This window comes from Callithrix jacchus, chromosome 8, assembly GCF_049354715.1.
Source record: "Callithrix jacchus isolate 240 chromosome 8, calJac240_pri, whole genome shotgun sequence".
Taxonomy (NCBI): Eukaryota; Metazoa; Chordata; class Mammalia; order Primates; family Cebidae; genus Callithrix; species Callithrix jacchus.
The window spans coordinates 87603809-87631466 of NC_133509.1; the positions used below are offsets into that span (position 1 = coordinate 87603809).

Genomic DNA, 27658 nt, shown 5'->3' on the forward strand with positions numbered 1-27658 from the left:
AAACCCTTAAAAAAAATCAATAAATCCAGGAGCTGGTTTTTCGAAAAGATCAACAAAATAGACCACTAGCCAGACTGATAAAAAAAGAAAAGAGAGAATAACCAAATAGATGCAATAAAAAAATGATAAAGGGGATATCACCACAGATTCCACAGAAATTCAAACGATCATCAGAGATTATTACAAACAACTCTATGCACATAAACTAGTAAACCTGGAAGAAATGGATAAATTCCTGGACTCCTGTGTCCTCCCAAGCCTAAACCAGGAAGAAGTCAAAACCCTGAATAGACCCATAACAAGGTCTGAAGTTGAGGCAGCAATTAAGAGCTTACCACCCCCAAAAAGCCCAAGTACAGACGGCTTCACAGCCAAATTCTACCAGACATACAAAGAGGAGCTGGTACCATTCCTTCTGAAACTATTCCAAACAATCCAAAAAGGGGGAATCCTTCCCAAATTGTTTCATGAGACCAACATCATCCTGATACGAAAACCCGGCAGAGACTCAACAAGAAAAGAAAACTTCAGGCCAATATCCATGATGAACATAGATGCAAAAATCTTCAATTAAATATAGGCAAACTGATTGCAACAGGATATCAAAAAGCTTATCCACTATGATCAAGTAGGATTCATCCCGGGGATGCAAGGCTGGTTCAACATACGCAAGTCTATAAACATAATTCACCACATAAATGGAACCAAAGACAAAAACCACGATTATCTTAATTGATGCAGAGAAGGCCTTTGATAAAATTCAACAGCTCTTTATGCTAAAAACCCTCAATAAAATAGGTATTGATGGAACGTATCTCAAAATAATAAAAGCTATTTACAACAAACCAACAGCCAATACCATACTGAATGGGAAAAAACTGGAAGCATTCCCATTGAAATCTGGCACTAGACAAGGATGCCCTCTCTCACCACTCCTATTCAATATAGTACTGGAAGTTCCAGCCAGAGCACACTCAGACAAGAAAAAGAAATAAAGGGTATTCAAATAGGAAAGGAGGAAGTCAAATTGTCTCTATTTGCAGATGACATGATTGTGTGTCTAGAAGACCCCACTGTCTCACCCCAAAACCGCCTGAAACTGATAAGCAACTTCAGCAAAGCCTCAGGATACAAAATCAGTGTGCAGAAATCACAAGCATTCCTATACACCAATAACAGGCTTAAGGAGAGCCAAATCAAGAACGAACGGCCATTCACAATTGCAACAAAGAGAGTAAAATACCTAGGAATACAACTAACAAGGAACGTACAGGACCTCTTCAAGGAGAACTACAAACCACTGCTCAATGAAATAAGAGAGGACACAAACAGAAGGAGAAATATTCCATGTTCATGATTAGGAAGAATCAATATTGTAAAAATGGCCATACTGCCCAAAGTAATTTACAGATTCAATGCTATCCCCATCAAGCTACAAATGACCTTCACAGAACTGGAAAAAAACCACCTTAAACTTCATATGGAACCAAAAGAGAGTCCACATAGCCAAGTCAATTCTAAGCAAAAAGAACAAAGTGGGAGGAATCACACTACTGGATTTCAAACTACACTACAAGGCTACAGTAATCAAAACAGCATGGTACTGGTACCAAAACAGAGATATAGACCAATGGAACAGAACAGAGGCCTCGGAGGCAACACAACATATCTACAACCATCCTATCTTTGACAAACCTGACAAAAAACAAGCAATGGAGAAAGGATTCCCTGTTCAATAAATGGTGTTGGGAAAACTGGCTAGCCATGTGCAGAAAGCAGAAACTGGATCCCTTCCTGACACTTTACACTAAAATTAACTCCAGATGGATTAAAGACTTAAACATAAGACCTAACACCATAAAAACCCTAGGAGAAAATCTAGGCAAAACCATTCAGGACATAGGCGTAGGCAATGACTTCATGACCAAAACACCCAAAGCATTGGCAACAAAAGCCAAAATAGACAAATGGGACCTAATCAAACGCCACAACTTCTGTACGGCAAAAGAAACAGTCATTAGAGTGAATCGGCCACCAACAGAATGGGAAAAAATTTTTGCAGTTTACCCATCTGACAAAGGGCTGACATCCAGAATTTACAAAGAACTCAAACAGATTTACAAGAAAAAAACAAACAAGCACATTCAAAAGTGGGCGAAGGATATGAACAGACACTTTAGAAAAGAAGACACAGATGAGGCCAACAATCATATGAAAAAATGTTCATCATCACTGGTCATTAGAGAGATGCAAATCAAAACTACATTGAGATACCATCTCACGCCAGTTAGAATGGCAATCATTAAAAAATCTGGAGACAACAGATGCTGGAGAGGACGTGGAGAAATAGGAACACTTTTACACTGTTGGTGGGAGCGTAAATTAGTTCAACCATTGTAGAAGACAGTGTGGCGATTCCTCAAGGACCTGGAAATAGAAATTCCATTTGACCCAGCAATCCCATTACTGGGAATATATCCAAAGGATTATAAATCCTTCTACTATAAGGACACATGCACACGAATGTTCATTGCAGCACTGTTTACAATAGCAAAGACCTGGAACCAACCCAAATGCCCATCGAGGATAGACTGGACAGGGAAAATGTGGCACATATATACCATGGAATATTATGCAGCAATCAAAACGATGAGTTCATGTCCTTTGTAGGGACATGGATGAACCTGGAAACCATCATTCTCAGCAAACTGACACAAAAACAGAAAATCAAACACCGCATGTTCTCACTCATAGGTGGGTGTTGAACAATGAGAACACATGGACACAGGGAGGGGAGCACCACACACTGGGGTCTGCCAGGGGAAAATTGGGAAGGGACAGTGGGGGGCGGGGAGTTGGGGAGAGATAGCATGGGGAGAAATGCCAGATATAGGTGAAGGGGAGGAAGGCAGCAAATCACACTGCCATGTGTGTACCTATGCAACAATGTTGCATGTTCTTCACATGTACCCCAAAACCAAAAATGCAATTAAAAAAAATGAAGGAATCACATGAAGAGGTACAACTGTCAAATGAAGGAATGAAATGTGATAGCATTTCTCTAGGCAAATTCCAAATTAAAAAATATGGCTAAATAAATTTGGAAGCCCTCACACAGCACCAGATAGATTCACAAAGCATTTAGTGTGGCAAAGGCTCCCAAAGCCCTGCTGTAAGGGAAATTTAAAAATTCATCAATTCCTAAACTTAGTTTATCACATGACACCTGTTAATATTTGTAGAACATTCTTTAGAAAAGAATGATCTTCCTTCCAGCTTTAAAATTCCATCATTAATATTTTTTTACTTTACCTCTTCCCTCTGCTTTTGATATATTTAGTCTTTCATGGAGTCTTTACTTTTCATGACCTTTACTGCTATTTAAATGCTCACTTGATACTATAACAGGGTTGGATTAAATGATCTCTAAAAGTCTGTACAAATTTGATGGTTCTTTGAAAACATGACAAGCATCTACTAAAGACTGAAAGAGAAAGTATATAACCCAGGCTGTCACCAACTCAGCACTAACATTTACTAAATGAGACATTTGAAATTCTTATAAGTTCAGCCAGAGTAGCATCAGATTCCTGGCAGAGGCTGGAGGCACAGGAATGACAGCAGAATACAGATAAGGGATAACAAACATTAGAATAACTACAGAAGTCAACTACTCCACACACAGTTTAGTAAAACTTAGTTTCTTTTTCTAGTATATGATTGTTACATTCTTTTTTGCTCCGCCTTGGTCTTTAATATCTCAGGTTTCTTTAAAAGAACAATTTTAATACATACACTCAAATTTTTTCTCTATTGTCCACGTTCCTTACTCATTAATTAGCTGGTAAGATGGAAACACCAATGTGATTGATCAAAAAGAATTTTCTTGTCTTCTAACACAGATGGCACAGTAAAATCTCTTGGCTTGATCTGACTCCACTGGAAGGGGCTCATATACTATCGTTGCAATGAACAGAGGCACTAGGTGTGACACTGCACTGACAATTTCTTTTCCTTTTGTCTACTGTTTAGGTGATATAAAGCTGGAATATGGTATGTTAGATTTCTTTTTAGTATGCTTCAGCTCCTGACAAGGAAACAGAGAGAAAAAAACAGACTAAGGAGGAATGTTTACATGTCTGAGGCCTTTAGTGCGAGTATTCCATATGAAGCATGTTCAGTGTGATTACTTCAATAGCTAACAGATGCCGTTTAACAGAAAGAAGTAAAACAGGATTCCTAAGGCTTGCTTCACATAAAAAAGGGCAGTTATTAGAAAACCCAGTATGTGCGTGTAAATAACTAATTTTTTTTTTTTTTTTGGATAGAAGTCCCGGCTCTGTCACCCAGGGTGGAGTGCAGTGGCACAATCTTAGCTCACTGCAGCCTTGACCTCCCAGAATCATGCAATCCTACCCACCTCAGCCTCCTGAGTAGCTGGGACCACAGGCGCATGCCACCACACCAAGATAATTTTTGTATTTTTTGTAGAGATTGGGTTTCACCATGTTGTCCAGGTTGGTCTTCAACTCTTGGGCTCAAGCAATTGCCTCTGCTTGGCCTCCCAAAGTGCTGGGATTACAGGCATAAGCAGCCACACCCAGCCAAAATCCAGTGTATTTTGAAATTGTGCCCTAAAATACAGTAACACTGGATTATAATATAAGCAAAATTACTATTGAAAATAAAGTATGAACTAACATAAGGCCTTAGCAAGACTAATTTTAAAGTAAAAAGCAAGATTTCATATAAGACATTCTTATTCTAACCGTCAATAATTCCTGGGAACCTAAGTTCAACAATCTAATCAGTACTCAGGAGAATCATCATAGCATGTACACAAAATAGAGAATAAAATTTTAATGGTATCAAAAACAAAACTTTTTTTTGGCCGATTTAGTACTTGCTGGAATAAAGTTGCAAAATGTTACTCAGTAACTGACTTAGCTTCTCATCAAGCCAGAATTACACATACTTTGTATATTAATCGAGTATATACAAATACATCCAATGTTAACATGCACAGACATAGAAACCAGGATGCTACAAAACAAAATCACCATCTCTACTGATGAAATAATGAACTGAAAACAAAACATCCACCCAGTAGTCCAGAACATCTTATTTTTGAAAAGGTTCTGAATATTGCTCTTTCCAAGAATTTAAATAAATGCCAAATGGTTAAATTTGACTGTTTTCTCAATATGAAAAAAAGGAAGCAGACATATTCCTAGAGCTATAGGAACATACCTTTTACTCGGTCATATCAAATTACAAGGTTTGACATAATTTCACTCTTCTCAGGTTAAAAGGGCTCTTCATATTCTAATGGTTAAGAATATATCCCTTAAAGTTCTAATGTATTTGAGTGTCATACCAGCTACAGCAACATATGCTCAAGTACCTTTAACGATACAGTCATATAGCATGAGTTAATTTTCCTGAGAACTAAATTAGACCTACAAAATAAACAGGCTATGAAAATGTCCTGAGTTTATAGGAATCTCGAAGTTAGAGATTACTTTAGCTTTGCTAAGATTCCATCAAAAGCCTTTTATAGTAAGGGTTTCTTAGTGAGTCACATACTTGGTCATGGAGCCTTGGAATTTTTTGAACATGAAAAGGAAGTGCTTTATGTTGTGCAAATTCAACAAAAGGCTGAAACAGCCAACAGTACTGATAGTGCTAATAAAACCTACAAGTAAGCCACAGATGCTACTCTCTTATGGAGAAAGGAGTAGGTGAGATATACAGCTCCAAGTCTGCTCCCAGTTTGACAATGATTATTGGGAAGCCAAGCAATTCCTTCCAAGATAAGAAAAGACAGCACCTTAAGTGGAACCTAGTGAAAAACCACTCAGAAGTGAGGGTTGTGTCCAACAGGGATGGCTACTGATCCCCTCTAGATAACTCCTCTTTTGTGTGAGAACCCAAGAACATGGAAGTCAAGCAGGGAAACACTGGCTTCACGGTTATTTCTCTGAATTATAAATTGCAACTTCTGTTATTGTTTGCAAACTACTAAAAGGTCACATGTGAATTAAGTCACTGAACAACATATAAGAGAGTATGGTCTGGCTTCAATTCAAGCTTTTCTTTTTTGTTTTTTTAGAGACAGGGTCTGACTCTATCACTCAGGCTGGAGTATAGGGGTGTGATGAGAGCTCACTGCAGCCTTGAACTTCTGGGCTCAGGTGATCCTCCTGCCTCAGCCTCTTAAGTAGCTGGAACTCCAGGTGTATACCACTACAAGTGGCTAAATTTTCTTATTTTTTTTGCAGAGAGGGGCCTCACTATGTTGCCCAAGCTGGTCTCAAACTCCTGGGTTCAAGTGATCCTCCTACCTTGGCCTCCCAAAGCACTGGGATCACAGGCATGAGCCATGGTGACCAGCCCAATCCAAGCTTTTCCAATTTGTGATGTAATCTAACTCAAGTCACTTTAAATGTTTTGGTGCCTTGCTGTATTAACATGTAACATGAGAATAAGATTTATTTACTTACCTCAAGAAGCTACCACATGGGTTACTGAATGTACTCCTCTTATACTTTGAGCCCCTCAGATGAAAAGCACTGTGGAAATAATTACAGGTGAAGATAACCCTTCCAATACCTCAGATTTGTGCCTTCAGTCTCAATGGCACATTGACAAACAATGTGCACTAGTTGGTGGCACTCCATCTCTTCATATATGTTGTTTGGCACATAATGTTCATACATTTAAAATAGCTGTCATACTGCCTATTCAAAAGCATTTACTGTTTTCTAATAAAGTTAGTGAAATGTACCCATTATGGAGTACTCTGTGTCAAGTTTAGAAAAACATTAGCTTTCTCTGAAGTACATATAACATAATAAAAAGTTTATTTAAAAAAATTGAACTAGTGTTGTATGAAGCCATAGGTTTTTAATGAAAAAAAAAAAAAAGTATGCCACAGTGTCTATATATTCATCTGAAGAGTACAAAGATGGAGCTCTGAGAAAAACGGGTTTAAGACTAGAGAAAATAAATCTGGTTCTTAAATTAAGTTCAAAGCAAACATTAAAAAAGTAATGTCTCATACATTGGAATAAAGCAATCAGAAGTAATAAATTATAAATACAGTAGTTCAAATATTGTTTTAAGCATTAGTTTTTCTAAACAAGTAAAATTCAAAACATTTTAACTCTGTTATATTCTTTCAAAAAGATGTAAAAACGGAAGCCTTCATAGAAATCTGAAACAATGATAACACCTTGTAATCTTTATAGAGAATACACTGAACCTTGACCATTTTTAATTTACAACATACTTTGGTTAATACATTAGGTTCCATCTGCCTTTATATTTGGGAGGAATCAGATTGTGATTTGTAGCCTTTACATGCAGTTTACCCAAACCTTCTTCGCTTCTAGGTCTTGATTCTCTGGAGAAGGTTTTATCAGACTCATAATTAAAATGAGGGAAACTGTAAATAACTTCTCTGGACTGAAAACTTTTTTCTTTTTCTTTTCTTTTTTTTTTTTAAATAAAGTGCTTTTAAATTCAAATATTTGTTGCCCTAAACCAAACTGAAATATACTTTAACCCTGAAATCTCCATATCTTGACACACATTTTAATAGAAAAAAAAAATCAGTTTTGGGCTATTCATGTCCTTTGAGAGTTCAGATTGGATCTAAATTAGGTTTTGCATCATTATCGTGCTCATGTTTGTACATGAAGGTTAAAAGAAAGAGGGCAACATCCAAGGATGACCAATAGGCAGTATGTGATGTGACAGCTGACCAATAGCGGCTCTCCACAAGGCCTTCTCTGAGTTCAAAATCAATCCTGTGATCCAACTCCACTAAAAAGAGAAGAAGTTAAACAAATTAATACAGATTATAATAAGATATGTTCTATATAGACTTACTAGAGTTGAGATTAAAATTTTAGCTAAGTAGAAGTGATTCTGTCATTTTTTTAAAAAGTGAATTTCCATTGTCATCTGATGAGAAAAACACTACACTACAAAAGAGCTTCAGTACTACAGGATTCTATTTGTGAAGTTCTTTCCTTTGTATGCTAAAGTTAATATGAAATAATAAAGGAAGACAAAAAATTACTTGGCATATTACAGAATATTTCAGAGTTAAAACTACTTTCAAAACTTAGGCATTACCATTTAATCCTTGTGCCTAATCAATAAGGAAATTACCCCTCTTGAAGATTTACAGATAATGCCCGTGGGAGTGCAAGAGATCATTCAATCGCCTCCTTAGGGAGGCCCTATATATCTACTGGTTATGTAAGGGATATGTTACAAGATAACCATCTGTTTACAGCCCTAGAATGTTTTCTTCTCTACTGGGTTGAATGAATGCCTCACAGGCAACCCCCATTAACCCTAGTCTCCATCCAGTCAGCAGGGTCTAACATGTGCCTGGGAAATACAAATGCTCATTAAGTGTTTGTTTAACAAAAGAAGAACCTACAGCGGGGCTGGGAAAGTTAAACTGGGAGGAGCAGTGGTGATTCTTGGGAGGAAGAACTTTGCTCATAACAGTGCTGTCCACAAACAATTCCGTGAATTCAATCAAGTATTTTCTAAAACCCACAGAAAGTCCTTGCGACATGTGTTAGAGAAAAATCACCTTAACAAATCAAGGCTCTAAGATAATTCCAATGGACTCATTTAATAAATCCTTAGAGATAAACACTTAAGAAAATGACATTTTGATCCTTTAAAACTGTTAATGAGCCATACAGTGTTTTGAAGAGTCTATGTTACAAACAAAACAAAAATACTCAAATCACTACCAACCAGACACTGTAAAGTCTGCTCCTGAACAAGCACCAAAAGGATTTTAAGAGCAAAACAGGCAAAAACTGAGGAGATTGGAAACAAAGTTGGGTTTTGCTTCATACTGGGAATTTGGTCATCGTACATAGGAAATCATAATACTGTAGGGAAAGACTTAATATAAATGCGTAATGCTTATTTTAAATAGGTATTTTGTGACAATATTATTTGGTAATTTAAAAGTGCTTATACAGTTATTTTTCTATTCAATTATGCTCTTCTTACAAGAATGTTCAGAAATCTAGCTACACATTTTCAGAGAAGGTTTACATTTAAGTGGTATAAATACCAATTAGGCTAAAAATACTTGTAAAATATATTGACATGGGCTTTTTACTAAGTTTTTTAGACTGCATTTTAAAAATTTAAATTACAATAAGCTAATCCATAACAAGTCAGAAACAGCTGAAGTCCATATGTGGACCTGTGAGTTAGTAAATGTCCTCATCTTTTATATTCAATGGGACATCTGTATTAGATTTGTAGGTACATTCTGACACAACAGACAGGAACATAAAAGTAGAAGAAACCGAATGCTCAAGCACAATAAAGATGAGTCAAGATGAAGTTAATTATGAAGAAAAAAGAAGATAAAGATAGATGGGAAACGTGTTAATATTGAAGACCACAAAGTTACTTTTTAAGAATTCACTTTCAAATGCTACTCCATTATGTTTTCCTAGTCCAACACTCTTCAGTTACAATTCTGTTTAAGTCAAAGAAAGGAAGATATTTCCTGTTTATAACACGTGTTATTTGGCTCCACTTTGATTGTATGTTCTTGAAATTATTCTTTTTGTTTTGAAAAGGAGTCTCAATCTGTCACCAGGCTAGAGTGCAGTGGCTCGATCTTAGCTCACTAGAACCTCCACCTCCTGGGTTCAAGTGATTCTCCTGCTTCAGCCTCCCGAGTAGCTGGAACTACAGGCATGTGCCACCATGCCCAGCTACTTTTTGTATTTTTAGTAGAGATGAAGTCTCACCATGTTGGATAGGATGGTCTCGATTTCTTGACCTCATGATCCGCTCACCTCAGCCTCCCAAAGTGCTGGGATTACAGGTGTGAGCCACTGTGCCCAGCCTGAAGTTATTCTTAATACGCACGCTATTACTGTCTTACAACACTGCCTTTCCTTGAGTAGACACTCAAATGCTAAATTTCATTCTTGTCCTATATTATGTGCCCTTATCATCTTATCACTTACAGGGACTTTAACCAGTCATTAGCCAGATTGGCTCCCCCTATCCTTCTATTTTTCTCTACAGGTTGTCTATATCGAAATGGGAATTAGGTAGGTAGCTTGTACTTGATGAACCTGTTTTAGTTTCTCATTCTCCCTGAAAAGGTTTATCCCAGGCAGTCTGGCAGTCAGTGCAGTGGACCTCACATCTATGTTGGTTATGTAGGTGGATGGATGAAACTAGACGGGCCTATGTTCCATCTTCTCTCTCCCTTTTAGGTAAATCACAGATTTCCCAAGAAAGTGAGGGTCTACATGGCAATACCATTCTATATGCACTGTGAGATCAGCTCTTGGCCAAAGTAGGCTCAAATCTACATAGAGTGGCCTTGGACCTACTTTCTATTATTACCATCTCAAGAATGGGTGTTTTCAAACAGGTTGGTAGTTTTCCCTTGTTTTCTCTAGGTGAGCCAGGTCAAAGAAAAAGGAGAACATAAAATCATCACTTCTTTTTCTCTCTGGAATGCCCAGGTGACAGAATTTCTCTATCCATAAGATAAAGAATCAGGTTTCTAAACAGTTGAAGAGAAGTAAAAATGAAAAAGAAACTGTGTTTTTTAACAATTATCAGCTCTTTGCTTACACTATTTTAAAACAAGGATTATTTTCTTTCTGAGGTGTCACATACATAGGCATATTTCTTTCCCTGTTCCCCAAAATAGAGTATCTGCTACATTCCACATGAAAGCGTCTGACAAGAATCTTCACAGTGTGAAGGTAAAGTGTCATAAGTAGTGTCCTTTCATCAGAGAATTCTCCTGTGCACAAGGCTTGTCAACAGGCATATAACATTTAAAAAATATGAATAGAAAGTAAGCATCTTTGTATTACAATGTATACTAACTGGATGGGTTTCTACCATTTGAAGGAAAAATCTCAACTTCCTGGACAGAGGTTTTCAAAAACGTAATATCTTAAAAGCTATCTTAGTTGTAAGTAATAATTATAGTCATAATTGCATTTTTGGCTTTAGGTAGACAACAAGAAAAATACTTATAGTAAAGATATTCCATTTCCAAATGACTGGTGAAAGATTCACTCATAATAAGAAAGATCATGTTCAGAGGTTTTGTTGTTATGTCTTCGTATTTCTGTGCTGCCTAAGAGCAACTCTATGTTTCATGTGATTAAGTGTTTGACATTTGAGGAACATTTACATTTTGTGAATTACCACAGTTCCAAGTATATTTAAGAATGATCTCCAACCATCCTTTATTTTAAAAAATAACAAAAACTATAAAACCAGGTTCATAATCAGTTGTTATGTGTGCCAAAAAAATTGCCCTAATTTATTTCAGGATAAACTAATCTATCCTGAAAGACATACCTAACATATAGATATGCTCGGTGGGTAAATCCTGAATACAAAGGTCTCAATCATTCATACAAAGAAATGAATGGCTAGATTTGTTGGACCCTTCCCAATTTGGTTTGACAAAATTTTCGAGGCAAATTCAGAACTACTCCCTTTTAATCGTTCTCAGTTCTTCTCAAGAAAATAAGTTATATTTCCCTTCGTACCCCATGCTTCCCACCTCTGCGGTTTTGGTCATGCTGTTTCTTCTCCCTGCAATGTCTTTTCATCTCTGCATGTCCAAACCCTCCTCCTTCCAGAGAGCCTTTTACCATTTTCCAGGTGAAAGCAATCTTTCATTCCTTAGAACTCAGAGAGTCCTTTACTGTACCTCTGTTTTGTGGTTCATCACATTCTACCATATATTATAATTACTTTTGCAGTTATCTACCTTCCCTACTAGAATTTATGCTCCCTAGAAAAGATATACTTTTCACACTAGCTTCTTTAGAGGCAGTACTGAAGTTTGTTTCGTCTTGTCTATTCTAGTGACTACCATGGCCTCGACTCAAGGTAAATAGTGAAGTAAATAATTGCTGAATGAATGAAAACAGAAAGTGCAAAAAGAAGCCATATGGATATTATCACCTGAATCATATGGTGTAGGTATGATTACTGGTTTAACTGCTTAGGTAGGTAGGATGGTTTTGAGATACTGGATAGATGGGCTACTTAGTTGCAGGATAAATATATGAGTAAATTAATTTTCCTTTCTCCAAGCAAAAATGCAAAAAAATAAATAAAATTATTTCTTTATGGAGCAGGGACCAGAGAGAGAACTTATGTAAGATAATTTCTTAAGGGTAATTTACTGAGTTAGATAACACAAACTGAATATACGAGTTTTTTTTTAATTGAAAAAATGTATGAAAATTGATAAAGAAACTGTAAAATGAGATGTGGTTAAAACACTTAAAAAAATGTGTTTTGTCTAAGACAAAATCCAATATCTTTTTTTTTTTAGATAAAAAGAAGCTGTGTAACAAGGAATCAGAAGTTAGTCATAAAAATAATTTTATACTGCTAAAGTAATCCATATACATTTAATCCATAAAATACATATTGAAAATTAAGAGATTAAAAATCTCTTGCATCCAAGAATACTGTTTTTTAAGTGAATAAAGTGCATTAAATATTCGTGTTGAAAGCAGTTATCAGCCATGACATACCTATAACCCTAAGTGATAAATTTATTGATGCCTAAAATGACCAGGAATGATAAAATTCTTTGTACTATGAGAAATCCTTTTATATCTAAGTGTATTAAATGAAAATAAATAGCAAACCTTTTTTGGAGCCTTTAGGACAATAAAGAAGAAAGAAAATGACCTAATACTTTTCTCCTTTCTCTAAAAGAATCAAAGTATACAAGAATATACTTTAGCACATTAAGTGGCTATTCAATTTTTGTTTCAGGACCACTACCATGTAAGATTAGAATATATGGGAAGAAAATACGCATAAAATAGCCTGTAATGGTAACACTGAAGCTGATCTCATAGAAGAAGTAATCCAATTTTTCAATGAGCAGGAGAACTCTAAGTAGATCATTTTTATAGTATTTTGAATGCTATTCCTGACATATACCATACCGAGGGCATTATCTTTATTCTGCATTACATTTTCCGGAAAAAGAAGTTGTGGGAGATTAAAGAACGATTCTTGAAGTCTGAAATCTGTGAAAAAAAAAACACAAGATGCTGTAAAGAGTTGGTGATGATTAAAAATGGCCTTCAATGATGTAGTGGCCAAAAGTTAGGACAACACTACCAAATAAACTGAATAAACCAAGCATACATGTGGTAGTACAAACCTTCATTTTTGTAAGGAGATCTTTCATGGAAAATGTAAGCATAACTAACTTGAAATATAATTTCATAATCTGTCAACACCCAGATATCCCCCAAATTCATAGCTAATTCAGTTTCTAACCTAGATGCAAAACAATGCTAAAAGAAACAGATCTTTTCCTTATATGTTAGAAAAGATGTCTAGACTTTTCCAAAGGAATGAAGAATAGTTATGTAAGATGCTTCAGCTGGATGAAAATAAAATAGATTTTAATTGAAAACACTCATTCTTCACATAAAGAAACTGACAGATCATGAATTCTAAGCCTGTGTCCCATTTTAGCCTCCAATAGCAAGAGAATCAAAGTCTGTAGCTTCAGAATAAAGGTTATCCAGAAGAACTGAGGCAATTAATGTAAGTAGAAGGAAGAAAGGAGGGAAGCCAGAACCACCTAATCACAATGACCAAATTTCAGAAAGAAGATTTAATGAAGAAAAGTTTTACGATCTGTACGATATAACCAAGACAGCACTAAGGACGAGAAATTACAGAGATTACACAGATTACATTATTGAAGCAAGTCAAATAATTAGTAAAGCAAATCTTGGGGATAGGATCTAAAAGACAGAATCTTAGTATAGCTAATAGTCAAATTTTAAGTTATCTCTATATCTAGAGGTGAATATGTGTAATATGTGAATATGTGTAAGACTCATGATTACGTCATATTGAGTCTTGTTGACAAGAAATTTACCATTTGGACCATTAGAGAATTTATATGCAAGAATGACATAGAATGTTTTTGTTAAGTTCTCGAAATAAAAAGATGCAATACAGCTAGGCACATCTACTAACTGCTGTTCTGGAAGAAAAACTGGGGGTTTCTCTATTATTTTGAAATTACTATGTTAAACAGAAAAAAAACTTAAAAAGTTTTATTCCCTCAGCTCCTATGGATTCTATACATATGTTTTCATTACCCTTTTTTCTAGGGGGTTAAACACTACCCTGCTCTTCTTGCTCCTGCACTCATTCTAATGTTTACTAGCACTACTCTTGTACATTAGTGACATTACAGAGAATCATGGCTTTTTACCTGCTACCTTATAAAATTCTTTGAAACTACTTTTCCTTGGAAGTTAGAGGTTTTTGCATGCCACAACAGAATTTTATATTTTCTTTTTTTTTTTGAGACGGAGTTTCACTCTTGTTACCCAGGCTGGAGTGCAATGGCGCAATCTCAGCTCACTGTAACTTCTGCCTCCTGGGTTCTGGCAATTCTCCTGCCTCAGCCTCCTGAGTAGCTGGGATTACAGGCATGCGCCACCATGCCATTTTTTTTTTTTATTTTTAGTAGAGACAGGGTTTCACCATGTTGACCAAGATGGTCTCGATCTCTTGACCTTGTGATCCACCCGCCTCGGCCTCCCAAAGTGCTGGGATTACAGGCGTGAGTCACCGTGCCCTGCCCCACAATTATATTTTTAATATTAAGTAGAAAAGCAAACATGTTAGAAAGAGTGTGAGAACTCTTACAGGAAAACTAAAATATATTTAATGTAAATATCAAAGTCCAAAACTGAATTTTCTAGACTTGAAATTATAAAATTTTCAGTGCCCAGAGTCTGGCACAGATAGAATTAAATTAAAAATGCTGTTGGTCCAAATAAGAATGTTCAACCCTATTAATAATTCATCCTGGAGTGGAGTTGACTGTGGAAGAATTATTCAGCCTCTAGGAGTGTCACACCTTAACTTCCTTTTTAAGGATGGATGGCAATGAATGCCATCACTTTATAATGCAGAGTAGCAGACACAGTAAGAACACAACACTGTAAGTAACTGAAATAAAATCTGTTAAAAATTTTTAGAGAAAGAAAAGTTTTTTTCCTGCTATAGTTATGGAAAAGGAGTAGCTAGTTTCAGAATCTGTATTTCTTTACAGGTGTCGATAAAAAAATAAGATGATGTTTTAGTGTTATTTTACTGGACACCTAAAAATAATGGTCAAGTTCAAACTCTTGAAAGTAAATATGTACAAATATATACTAAGTGTATTAGTGTTTCACAACTATTCAAGATTTTAAACTCTGTAAGTCCACTGGAGAAAACTTCAATAAAGATCCATTATAATGCTAAGTCCAACCTAACTATCCATTTATTTACTGGTTTTTTGAATATCTACTTTACATTAGGTAGCTGGGATAGAAGTGGAAGCCATTCAGCAGATCCAATAAAATTTCTAAGCTTTGAAGGTCTTATAATTAGGTTGGAAGAAGGCAACAGAAGGATTAGAAGCAGGATGACTTTGGTATAGCAGTTTTAAAAAGTCTCAAGACCAGATACAGCATAAATCTGAAGCAATAATTACATGATTTTTGAGACTGAGAAGACCATATCTAAGAAATTCAGGAGGAACTCACCCTAAAGAGATTTGTTTTATGCTTGATGTTTAAGACCCCAAGGCCTTAATTATTAATGTTCTGTTAATTCACCAATGTAGAAGGTAAAACTGCATTTTCCTGGAAATTAATCTTGAAAATATAAGCAGAAGGAAAGCATTTTTTTCCTTCAAAGTTAAGGCACACTTTAGATCTTAAGAGTTGACTAGCTAGTATTAGTATCTTAGACCTCCCTGCCCTCCCCAAGTTTTAAAAACATACAGTGTAAACTTAAGGAAATAACGTATGAACTAACATGCAGTATCAAGGAAGCCGGAACTGCTATGTGGAAGGGCCTGTGTTGCCATGGCGGTAGCAGGAGGTGAGGCAATTGGCTTCTTCTCATCTTCCACTGAGTCTTTTGATGTTTCAGATGACTGTGTTGCAGACGAGCGTCCAAATCTTGAGAACAACATTCCTCCAAGTCCCTTTCCAATGCTAGCAGCCCCTGTATTTCACAAAACCGGGTAGTCATTCTGTTGAATTACACTACAGACTAGGCTGAAGAGCACCACCCATAATTATAGCCCATTGGCAGAGGGATCAAACCCTAGTCATGTTTTTCCAGGGTGGGAACATAAGAAAATTATAATTTAGATTGTAGGTTTCTAAATAAAAATGATGAAGAGAATGAGAGTTGTATAAGTTCTAGGAACATAACATAGGAATATCTAAACAAAGGAATATTCTATTTTATTCAAGTGATCATGGTTTATTAAAATATTTGGCGAGATTAAAATCTTTAATAAAAGAACTAAGCTATCGACATGAGTATAGACTTGCTATTGATATACTTACTAGTGAATATAAATGGGTATTTAAGAAAAAGCCATCAATAAACAATGTATTAATACGACAAAGGGAAACTGCAAAGGAGTCCTGCAGATAAAACCTATTTATAGTGCCACCTTGTGGTATTTTATATTAAGGTGACTTGTAAAGCAATGGACAGACTCAAATAGCACACAATAGAGTTCCAGTGACACAGCAAACACTGTGCTAGTACTGGGGATCGTTCAAAGAAAAATTAAACATCCTTGTTGTCCTCAGAAATTACATAGTTTGAGAGACTTTTAGAACAGATCAGAGAACTGGTTGGTAGGGAGCACCCTCTAACACAAATACTTTCTCATTTCACGGATGAGCAAGTAGAGCATTAAAAACTATTATTTGCTGAAGATCCTGTAAGCAAGTGGTAGGACCAAGATTAAAAGGAGGGACTTGACTCTCATAACAGCTTTTTCCGGTCCATCCAGCTAGCTCATATTCTAAAACTACAAGATCCGATCTAATCAGAGAACTTAAGAGCTTTCTGGGCCTCAAATATCAACACTGGAAGGACAATTAATTCTAGACATGGAGATTATTGAGAGTTTCCTAATACACAGACTATTTCTAGTCCCCCAAACTTAATGCCTATAAATGTGCTTATATTATAGATAAGGAATATTTAAAAGAAATTACCTAATATGCTTGCTTTGCCTATATTTGTTATAGATTCCCCATAGTGTCGGCGGGACAAGACTGGTGAGGTCACCGGGCTTGGTATGGTTGAAATGCCTTCATTCTCTGAAATTGAGGTAGGTTCTTTAGCTGGGTTGAGAAAGCTTGGCTTCATATGTTCATAAGGTAGAGGATTTGAAGTATTATACCAATGGATCTGGACAGGTGAAATGTTGCTGTAGTGTTTCAGTATTAATGGTTCTAATCTATAAGCCTTGTTTAAAAAAAAAAAATTCAAAGAAACACAACGTTAAGACACAATGCTTGGATTTTAGTAAATTGTTCTTACTTTATTGCATGTTAAGTAAACCTTAGAGAAGGAATTTAATTAAAAACAATATTTCAAACATGTATTTCTATTTGTTCACTGTTACTATGTAGTTGGTCTAATGATGAGATTATGAAAAACAGTCTAGGCTAATAGTGTCTATCAATTAGTTTTTCAGAGAAATATATTTTTATTACATTCTGATATCATGTAACAATTACATTTATTTTAGTCTCAAGAGCAAAGCTGAAGTAGTAGTTGGTAATCCTGGGAAACAGCAAATAAGGCCAATTTTTAGTGTTCCAGGAGCTCTTTTTAAGCTCTATTTAAAAATAGATTAATATGGTAATCACATGCCAGCATAAGAGCATCTGTCTGATGTGAAGTAGTGATAAGACAGCAGAAAAGGCAATGTATATGTCGTCGGAATCCCCCAAATTCATATTCTGGTTTCTATCCCTTATTAATTTTTTAATTTGTATTTTTAGAAAATTTTATTTTATTTTTAAAGATGGAGATGGGGTCTCGCTATGGTTCCCAGGTGGGTCTCGAATTTCTGGGCTCAGGTGATCCTCCCTCCTCAGCCTCCCAAAGTGTTGGGGTAACAGGCATGAGCCACTGTGGCTGGCCTCTGTCTGTCACTTATTAACCGCATAATGCTTGTCAAGTCACTAGGTCTCGGAGCCCTTGGTTTCCTCAGCTGTAGAAAGGAGTAACATTTCCTCTCTTACAGAGATGTGAGAAAGAACAGGTAACATTTATAAAAACTGCCTTGCACAATTCTGACATTAACTATTTTAAAAAGTATTAATTCAAAAAAACTATAAAATGAATAATACAAATTTATGAGTCTCAAACCCTCCTTTAAAATTACAACCATGTTTAAGATATACAAAGGACAGGGCTCAGAGCACACCTATGAACTGAAATCCATTTTCAAGTTATGAGATAATGAATAAAATGAGTATATGCTAATGAAATGTTTATTGTCTAGCTGGCTGTATACATTTTACTTAATCCTAACAATCCTAGAAGGCAAAATATTATTATCTACATCATACAGATAGTCTCAGAAATAACTTGGCCAGGATTGTGCAGCTTGTAATTGAATACTGAATTTCCAGTTTGGTGAAGTTAATATAGCAGTTTTAAGTCTTTAACATAGGGGAGATTTTCTAAAATTCGAATGGTTAGTCAATGTTATATTTATTTGGTACTAGCTAAAAGGATTCTTTAAAAGACTTTCCACAATTATATAAAGCTGTTTTTTTTTTTCAGAGAATAAATGCCATTTAAAATAATTTTATATTTAGTTAAACCTAGCCTTATTCCCCAAGAAGTTTTAAGGAGGCATTTTTCTTGTCTAAAAATCTTACTCGGCATTACACTATTTACCTGGATGCAAGGTTCTTGGAGTGCTTTCATTAAAAACAAATATTTACAACATAAACATAATAGAGAATTAAAAAATCCAACATTTTGCAATTCTACTAGGTTAAAATATTTATTTTGATGTTTAACATATATTTGCATATTTTCATTTTCACAGTCTATAAAACACATTCCAATACTGTAGCATATTTAGATAAAAAAGTATTTAGAGCAGGACTTTTAAGATTTATGGTTTCTAGGTTACTGGTATTATAACTGGTTAAGGTCTGAAAGTCCAGTAGACTCCTGTCTCTGGTATGTCGTCTGGGAATAATATTTTTACATTATGTTCTTGTATTACAAGTGTAACATAACCAGACCATCTCTAAGGTATTTTATCTCATGAACCCCAAATTAACCAAAGCACACATTTAATAATCAAAGTGTTTTTCATTAATTCAATGGCATCTTGTAAGATTTCTTAGATAGATTTTTTTTTTTTTTTTTTTTTTTTTTGAGATGGAGTCTCACTCTGTCGCCCAGACTGGAGTGCAGTAGGGTTATCTTGGCTCATTCCAACCTCTACCTCCCAGGTTCAAGTGATTCTCCTGCCTCAGCGTCCTGAGTAGCTGGGATTACAGGCACACACTACCACGCCTGGCTAATTTTTGTATTTTTTAGCAGAGATGGGGTTCAACCTTATTGGTCAGGCTGGTTTCAAACTCCTGACCTCAAGTGATCCTCTTGCCTTGGCCTCCCAAAGTGCTGGGATTACAGGTGTGAGCCATCACACCCAGCCAATAGATTCTTTTTAGGAACAATTTGATATTGAGAAACAAAGTCTGTATTGCAACTCACCACTGGGTCTGTAGGATGAAAAATATTTAGTAACCGGTTACAAATCTCTCTAGGCAAAATATGGTCTTGACTTCCAGTATTTCCTGGGCGGATGCCACGCAATGCCAAAAAAACTGCTAATGGGGATCCCATACAGAAGAAATTCTCAACCTAAAATGATAAAGTCATCTTAAAGTTTAAAAATGGTGAAATATTATTTTTCAACAAAATCTGGGCATAACATAATATATGACAAAATACAAATAATAAAATTATCTTTGAGTAAATTTGTGTGTTTTTTTCTTCTTTTTTCTTTTTCCTGGCATTTGTTCCTGAAGTATATTTGTTTTTAATAAGAGTTGTCCAGATGGGCTCTGCCAACCATTAACCATTCTAAAATAATCTATTTCCATATTTCATTATCTTTAAATCTAATAGAAGCTGAATAAAAGGAAGATAAGGATCATTTTCTTACATATTTGTGTACACTAATCACAGACTTATTCAGCTACTACTTTGTGTGAATAAGCTAGGTGCTGTGATGGATACAAAGACCAATAAGGCACAGCTTCTGCACTCAAAATTTACAGTCCTGTGGGGGGAAAGCAGAATAAAATACGTGCATAACAGGGAAAGAATGCTATAAGAGAGTGAAAAAAATAATTCCAACTCCAAAGCCTTTACAGAGGAGGTAGCATTTGTATTGTCCAGTTAAAAGGTATAAAGGGTTTCTACAGTTGAGGCTGGATATTGGGGCTGGAAAGAATAATGTTCCAGACTGATTGAACGAAATGAACTTAAGGCCAAGGTGGGAAATAACCTGGTTTATTTTTGAGAATAAAAATAGTCTGATATGGCTGAAAAATTGGTGTGGGGAAAATATAGCTTAGAATATTGACAATATTCTGAACCTTGACTGCCAAAGAAAGTTGGACTTATAGATAGTGAAGAACAGGATTTCAGCCTGTTAAACCTCATGGTAGTGTGTGGGTAAATTAGAAAATTGAGAGTCTGGTGACTTGGAGGCAAATTAGGAATCCACTGAAAGAGTTTAGGGAAGAGGAAATCTGAAACTGGGCAGGACAAGCTGTGCCATTCAGAAATGGAAATGTGAGAGGATATGCTGGAATCATGACTGAATAGGGGTGGGGATGAAGAATGGGTCAGAGACAATTCACAAGATTTGGGTCTGGCTGACTAGGATAGTGGCTCCACTCATTGTAACAGAGAACTCTAGGAAAATTCTGCTTTTTGTTCATCATAAGCCTGAGGTATCTGTAACATGTAGCTGAGAACTTAAGAGCACAAGGCATAGGACTGGATATGTCATCATCCAAATCTATGAGTTGCCATCATAGAAGTGACATGTAAAACCAAGTGAATAAGTAGGCTTGCCTAGGAGCACAGAATAAGGGAGGGCTTTATATAGAATTATGATGAATGTCTACATTTAATTAGCAGGTGAAGGAGGTATAGCTATAGAAGGGAGAGTAAAAAGAGAAAGAGGATAAAGTAGTATCATGGAAGCCAGTGGAGGATAGGACTTCAAGAAAAACAGAGTAGTCAGCAGCACTGAATTACATACAAAACATAATACTTTTCCCACCTAACTTCACACTACTACCTCTCTTACGTACCATCTTTATGAATGAGGTTCCATATTTATCCTTCCTTCTCATCCCAACATCCAAGAAGTCATATTAACAGAATCTAACATTTCATCTCATTACCTGTCCCCTGGACTATACTATAACAGTGTCCTTGCCTCCAATTTTATACACAATGCCTCTAGAGTGATTTATTTCTTTCAACATAAACAAAAATGGATGTATATTTATTTTGAAATAGAATAATTAACTTTCATTTGAATCCTAAAGTCATATTTCAAATGATATTAATATAAATACTGAGATAAATGCTGAAAAACACATTGCTCTTTCCTTACCTTAAATTTTAAGGCAGGTGTTTGTGTCACAGATGATGCTTTCAATCCATGCAGCCGTTCTTCTATTTCCTTCAGCCTAAGAAGGGGTATGAGATTATATACACACATGTATTTACAATTTCATAAATATTAGATGCTTGCTAGTTTACTAAAGTATAAAGATGCAGAGGATGGCCCATTATCTCTCACATTAATCCTGGTTGACAGTGTTTAATAAATGTTTTTGCCACAGTACAAAAAGTGTATAAATATTTATGAAACAATTAGTAAAAGTATCTTCAGTTGTCATGAAAACTGCTGTTAATAGCTTTTTTTTGTAGTAAAATGTAAGGCATATACAAGCACATACACACTTTAAAAAAAAAATCATACCAAATGGTTAATACCATATATACTATTCTCTCTGTCTTTTCTATATTTAATAGTTTAGAGATCTTTTTATTTCATTGCCTCCTGATCTACTTCAATATTTTTTAACAACTATGACTGTCCAAAATGCAGGTGAACCACAGTTTAACCCTTCTCTGTTGATGAACATCATTTTCTATTACAATGTTTCATAGCTACTTAACCATGTAAACTATTTAGTAAACTATAGAAGTTTTTTTTTTTTAAAGCTATAGTTGGCCAGGTACAGTGGCTCATGTCTGGAATCCCAGCACTTTGGGAGGCTGAGGTGGGCGGATCACTTAAGGTCAGGAGATCGAGACCAGCCTGACTAACATGGTGAAACCCCATCTCTACTAAAAGCACAAACATTAGCCGGGTGTGGTGGCAGGTGCCTGTTAGCCCAGCTACTGGGGAGGTGGGAGAAAGAAAAATTGCTTGAACTCAGAAGGCAGAAGTTGTAGTGTGCCGAGATTGTGCCACTGCACTCCAGCCTGGGCAATGGAGCAAAACTCCGTCTCAAGAAAAAAAAAATCTGTTATTTTCCATGCTGTTTGCTTGCTTATTTATTTATTTATTTTTATTTTTATTTTTTTTAAGTTTTACTGGATTTATACATCATCTAAGATGCTGCTCTGAGGCTTGCCAAACATGACACTTTATTTCAAAACTATTATTTTGACAATATAATATTTATGTATCTAGCCTATCGTACTTAATAAGATTCTAAATAAAATCCTTAGTTAACATCTATAAGACAAAAACAAAACGAATAAAAATTTTAGTCAATTAGCACATTTGTTTTAACATGCTACTAAATTATCAAAATGAGTGATTTTTCATTGTCATCTTAGAATTAAGTGGATAAAAAGAACACAGACAATAAGGCATGTAACTAGAGATGAAGGTAGAAATGTAGCAAAGAATTAAAAGATAGTATTGGGAAGGACATAAATGATTAAATAATTATAATATCTATAATTATATAACACATACAATTATGTTTATACATACAACATATGTAAAAAAAATGTATTTGCCAGAAAAAGCACTTAAAAATATTTTCAGAATAATAACAAAGTTAGAAACTCACCTCGAAAGGTCAGTAAAACTACAAACATTTATAAACTGGTAAACATTTTCAATAAGGATTCTATGCAGTGACTAAGCTTGGAATAAGTATTAAATTTCACTCCTAACAAATTGTGAAGAAAAGATGAAAGGAATACAAGGAGAATAACAAAACAATTTATTTTATGCTGTAGGAAAATGCATGTAATTACTATGAAAATTAAGTCTCTAGTTTGATTAGGCAAGCTATGTAGTAATCTTTGTGTCCTGAACCATGCATTGTTTCTTTATCATGAAATTTTTAGTTTTCTTCCAAAAGGTCCAGTAATTCCACTAAGAAATTTAAACAATTTTTCAGAAGATTAGGATATTTTACCGTCGTTTTGTTATATAGAGTTCATCAAGAAGATGTCGTTCTTCATAGCTCATCCATCGTTCATCAGGCAGCTCTTCTTCCTTTTGCAGCAAATGTTCATAGAGTCGAACTGGATTCCAGCCAGTCATTATGTCATAAGTAATTACACATCCCAAGGAATGTGACACTATTGAGACTTTACCCCCTTTTTCTTCAAAGTCTGGATTCCGAGAACAGAAAAGGGAATATAATCGATTCAGCTCTTGCTGAAGGCCTTTAACTAGCTGTTTGAAATAAGAAAACATTATCGTATTAGATTGTCACTGACTTATTCTAAACTCAAATATATTAAGGTAGAAAAACATACATTACTGACTGAATATACCTATTGTTAAAATTAACTTAGGTCTTTCAAAATCTTGCAGGAATAAAGTATGGTATACATAATATTATAATACATATCATCACTAAAAATGTAGGCAGATAGGCTGAGGCATGTGGATTATGAGGTCAAGAGATCAGGACCACCCTGGCCAATGTGGTGAAACCCCATCTCTACTAAAAATACATAAATTAGCTGGGTGTGGTGGTGTGTACCTGTAGTCCCAACTACTTGGGAGGTTGAGGCAGGAGAATCACTTAAACTCGGGAGCTGGAGGTTGCAGTGAGCCGAGATCTCACCACTGTACTCTATCCTGGTGACAGAGCAAGAGTCTATCTCAAAAAAAAAGAGTCTAGGCAGATATTACCTACATAGATCCTTTTGTAGTCCTTAAATCAACTGTGTAAGCCAGCAGTTCTATAGATTAAAAAACAAAAAAAACCAAAGTTCTATGCAGATACCAATCAGATTTTCAAAGACCCCTGCAACTTTCTTCTTCATTTTAACTTCCGTGTGCTAATTCTAAATTTTTCTAACTTGTAGTTTTTATTCAGTAAATTTTAGAAATGACTATATGGGTTTATGATAACAGGTATACTAACCTATTATAAATTATTGTGCATTTAGATAGAGGTAATAAAAGGCCACTGTATGACTGAAGAATAAACTAAAGTTAATCTACTGGATAGTTTAGATTCCCACTAAGTTGGAAATGCAGACATGAAAGTAAAAAGTTGTTTTCTATGTCTGGAAAGCAGGGCTATTTTAAGTTCAGAGGTTTATAACATAGGGAGTATTTTTGTAACATTTCTTTGTAAAACTGCCTTCTTTGAAATTAAGCTTTAACAAGTATTACTGAAATACTACATAAAGTCAGAAGAATACGGTTCTTTTGTTACTAAAACCCATCCTGGGACCTGACCTGAGTGTTAAGGCAGTTTTCTCTTCTTCCTACCATTGCTTACTTCTATTCGATTATGAATTTCCTGCTGGATGTTCAATTTCTCATTTCAATACTTCTTAATATGCCAGCTGCTACTCTGACATACAAATATTGGTTATTTGTTGCTTCTGTTTTCAACCTTATTACTATGTCTCAAGAAAACTAGCCACTATCAGCTTTTATTGAACATTCTTTATCTGCTGACACAACCTGAAAATAATTCTTTATGTACTTTATGATTGGCAGGGTTAGCAGTGACATAAATAAAGGAATGATGGTCTCTCTGTTAACATCTCAGAGCTCCATATTATAATACTGAGGTCTAGTTAAAGCTCTGAAACTATCATGTCTGATGACATATATTCAGCTGATGAAGAAACAAAAGGATAAGACAAGCTTGCAGCATGTGGAAGGATGATAAGCTGCCTTTTCTCTAGGAAGTAAGGCAAACGTTTTATTTTAATTAGACATTTTTTTTTTTCCTCAGGAAGAAAGAGAGAATTCTGTGCTTTAGTGCAGTGGTTCTCCAGTTTGCAGCATGCATCAGAATAACCCAGAAGGCTTGTTAAATACAGATTTCTAGGGACCACCCCAGACTTTTTGATCCAGAAGTGCTGAGATGTGGCCGGGGAATTTGCATTTCATTATGCTCCCAGATGATGTTGATGCTACTGGCCTGAGGACCACACTTTAGAAACTAGTGATTTAATGGCAGTGCATGTAAAACATGGGTTGTAAGTAAAACTCTAGTTAATATAGTTTAAAAAATATGCAGTATGGAATACTACATGGCTCTGTTTGAAGGGAACTATAATATTATGCTTTGGATTTGGCTTTGATAAGAATATCAAGCAATCCTTAAAATGTCTTATTTTTCCTGATTTGCAATCTACATAAAGTAGGTACAGAGAAAGCTAATGCTTAGATAAAATAATTTCCTTTAAAAGCAACAGTTCAGCTGGGTGCTGTGGCTCACGCCTGTAATCCCAGCACTTTGGGAGGTGGAGGCAGGCGGATCGCAAGATCAGGCATTTGAGACCAACCTGGCCAAATGGCGAAATCCCAACCCTACTACGAAATATTAGTTGGGCATTGTGGTTCGTGCCTGTAATCCCAGCTACTCAGAAGCTGAGGCAGGAAAATTGCTTCAACCCAGGAGGTGGAGGTTGCAGTGAGCCGAGATTGCGCCACTGCACTCCAGCCTGGGTGACAGCGAGATGCTGTCTCAAAAAAAAAAAAAAAAAATTAATTAATTAATTAAAATAAATAAATAAATAAAAATAAAAAAGCAACGATTCTTAACAGTTTTTATTTTTCAGGACCTTGATTTTAAGACTTGTACCATGTAAATCTCAAAGCACTAAAAGATATACACTTCAGTACTTTGACAAAAAGTACCCAATCTTTTTGTTTTTATAAAATACCAGCCTACTCCCATATTAAAGTTTTTTTTAAAAAAGGAAACCACACTACCAGTTATTAACCTATTTCACATTCAAAATTTTAAAGCATCTCTCACTACACCAAATACTTCATTAGTCTGGAAATCATATATGGATAAAAAAGACAAGAGCAAATTATCTAAGGCTGAGAAAGTCTATTTGATATTAAAATATTTCACTACGGAATGAGGCATAGCATAGACAGTTTCTGAAGAGCTGATGATGTCATCTGTTTTAATAATTATACACTTGATTAGAAATGGCCTTTGTATTTCCTTATTAGAGCATATCTGGATTTGGTAGCATTTTCTTTTTCTATTGCTTATGCATATATATGGGACATCTGTGGTCAGATATTATGGTTCTGAAAGCCAACTTTTTAAATAGCTTTGTACTACCTCTAAATGCTTCTATATCTCATCCACTCATCAGTGAAAGGATAAATTCACATTGACATTGCATCCAACAAGTTTACTCTAATTGGAAAATTTTTTTCCCTTTTTATTCTCCTTTCTGATCCAATTATATTCTCCCAATTAGGATCCCTTTGTGACCAAATGTATTCATTTGGGACATCTCAGCCAAGGTTAACAATACACCCTGTGATGTTAATTTTATTATTTATTAGGTCTACAATATGATCTAATCAAGTCAGCAAATCTCTTACACAGTAAGCACTGGATAGCTTTTCAAAAGTTTAAAATAATTTCTAATTCCTATAACCACAGCTCAAGAGCTAACATTTATGAAGGAAATGAACGTAAGGAAGAAAAACCCAGCAGTTTCAAGAGTGAGTCCAAGCACACAAAATATGGCTGAGGAATGGTTGGTCCTCTGCTCTTCCTTCTTCAAGAAATTATAATGAGAAAACGTAATTTAGACAGTTTTAGTCATATATATGAATTAAATAATTCAAATAATGTCAAGATATGGCTAGGACAATTCTCTTTATAATTCTTTATTTCTAGAAGCTATTGAAAAGAGAGTTCAGATTTATACAAGATCTCTGGATTTCTTGTGTTACTTTTACGTTGAAGAAAGGGCCAAAGGCTCTCTGATGATCTCTTGATAGTCTAAGATTAATTTTTTGTTTGATTTTTTAAACTAGTCCTCAGAAAGTCATCTGAGAAGTACTGATTGATACACACAACTTTTCCCCTACCATGACTTTTCAGGAATTTAGGAAAATCATTAATTAGTGTTCTCCTATGCGCATGTCAGAATCTGAGAGTTAAAAGAGACCTCAGCAATGATGTAATTTAAACTGCTGTGAAGGCAGGAGTCCCTTCAGTAGCATCCCTGAGAAGTGGTTACTCAGCCTCTACCTTAGTGCATATCTCCATTTTAAAGTGTTCTTTCAAATTTCTTGAAGAAGGAAGAACAGAGGACCAACCATTCCTCAGCCATATTTTGTGTGCTTGGACTCACTCTTGAAACTGCTGGGTTTTTCCTCCTTACGTTCATTTCCTTCATAAATGTTAGCTCTTGAGCTGTGGTTATA

General features: G+C 35.4%; 1 protein-coding gene across 10 annotated transcripts in view; it reads right to left on the bottom strand.

Moving 5' to 3' along the window:
* Positions 1-4845: 4845 nt before the first annotated feature.
* DDHD1 (DDHD domain containing 1) overlaps positions 4846-27658 on the bottom strand; it is a 116167-nt gene continuing 93354 nt past the window's right edge. For 5 of the 10 annotated variants that reach the window (XM_054239949.2, XM_002753914.6, XM_035260549.3 and 2 more), the window contains 7 exons: positions 23412-23674; positions 21578-21653; positions 19654-19803; positions 17118-17370; positions 15910-16101; positions 13014-13097; positions 4846-7827 (listed from right to left, as the gene is read on the bottom strand). In XM_054239949.2, the coding sequence (XP_054095924.1) occupies positions 7646-7827; positions 13014-13097; positions 15910-16101; positions 17118-17370; positions 19654-19803; positions 21578-21653; positions 23412-23674 (1200 nt within the window). In that variant the 3' untranslated portion in view covers positions 4846-7645. The remainder of the gene's footprint in view (positions 7828-13013; positions 13098-15909; positions 16102-17117; positions 17371-19653; positions 19804-21577; positions 21654-23411; positions 23675-27658) is intronic. The other 5 variants (XM_054239950.2, XM_002753916.7, XM_078334976.1 and 2 more) reach the window with 1 other exon arrangement.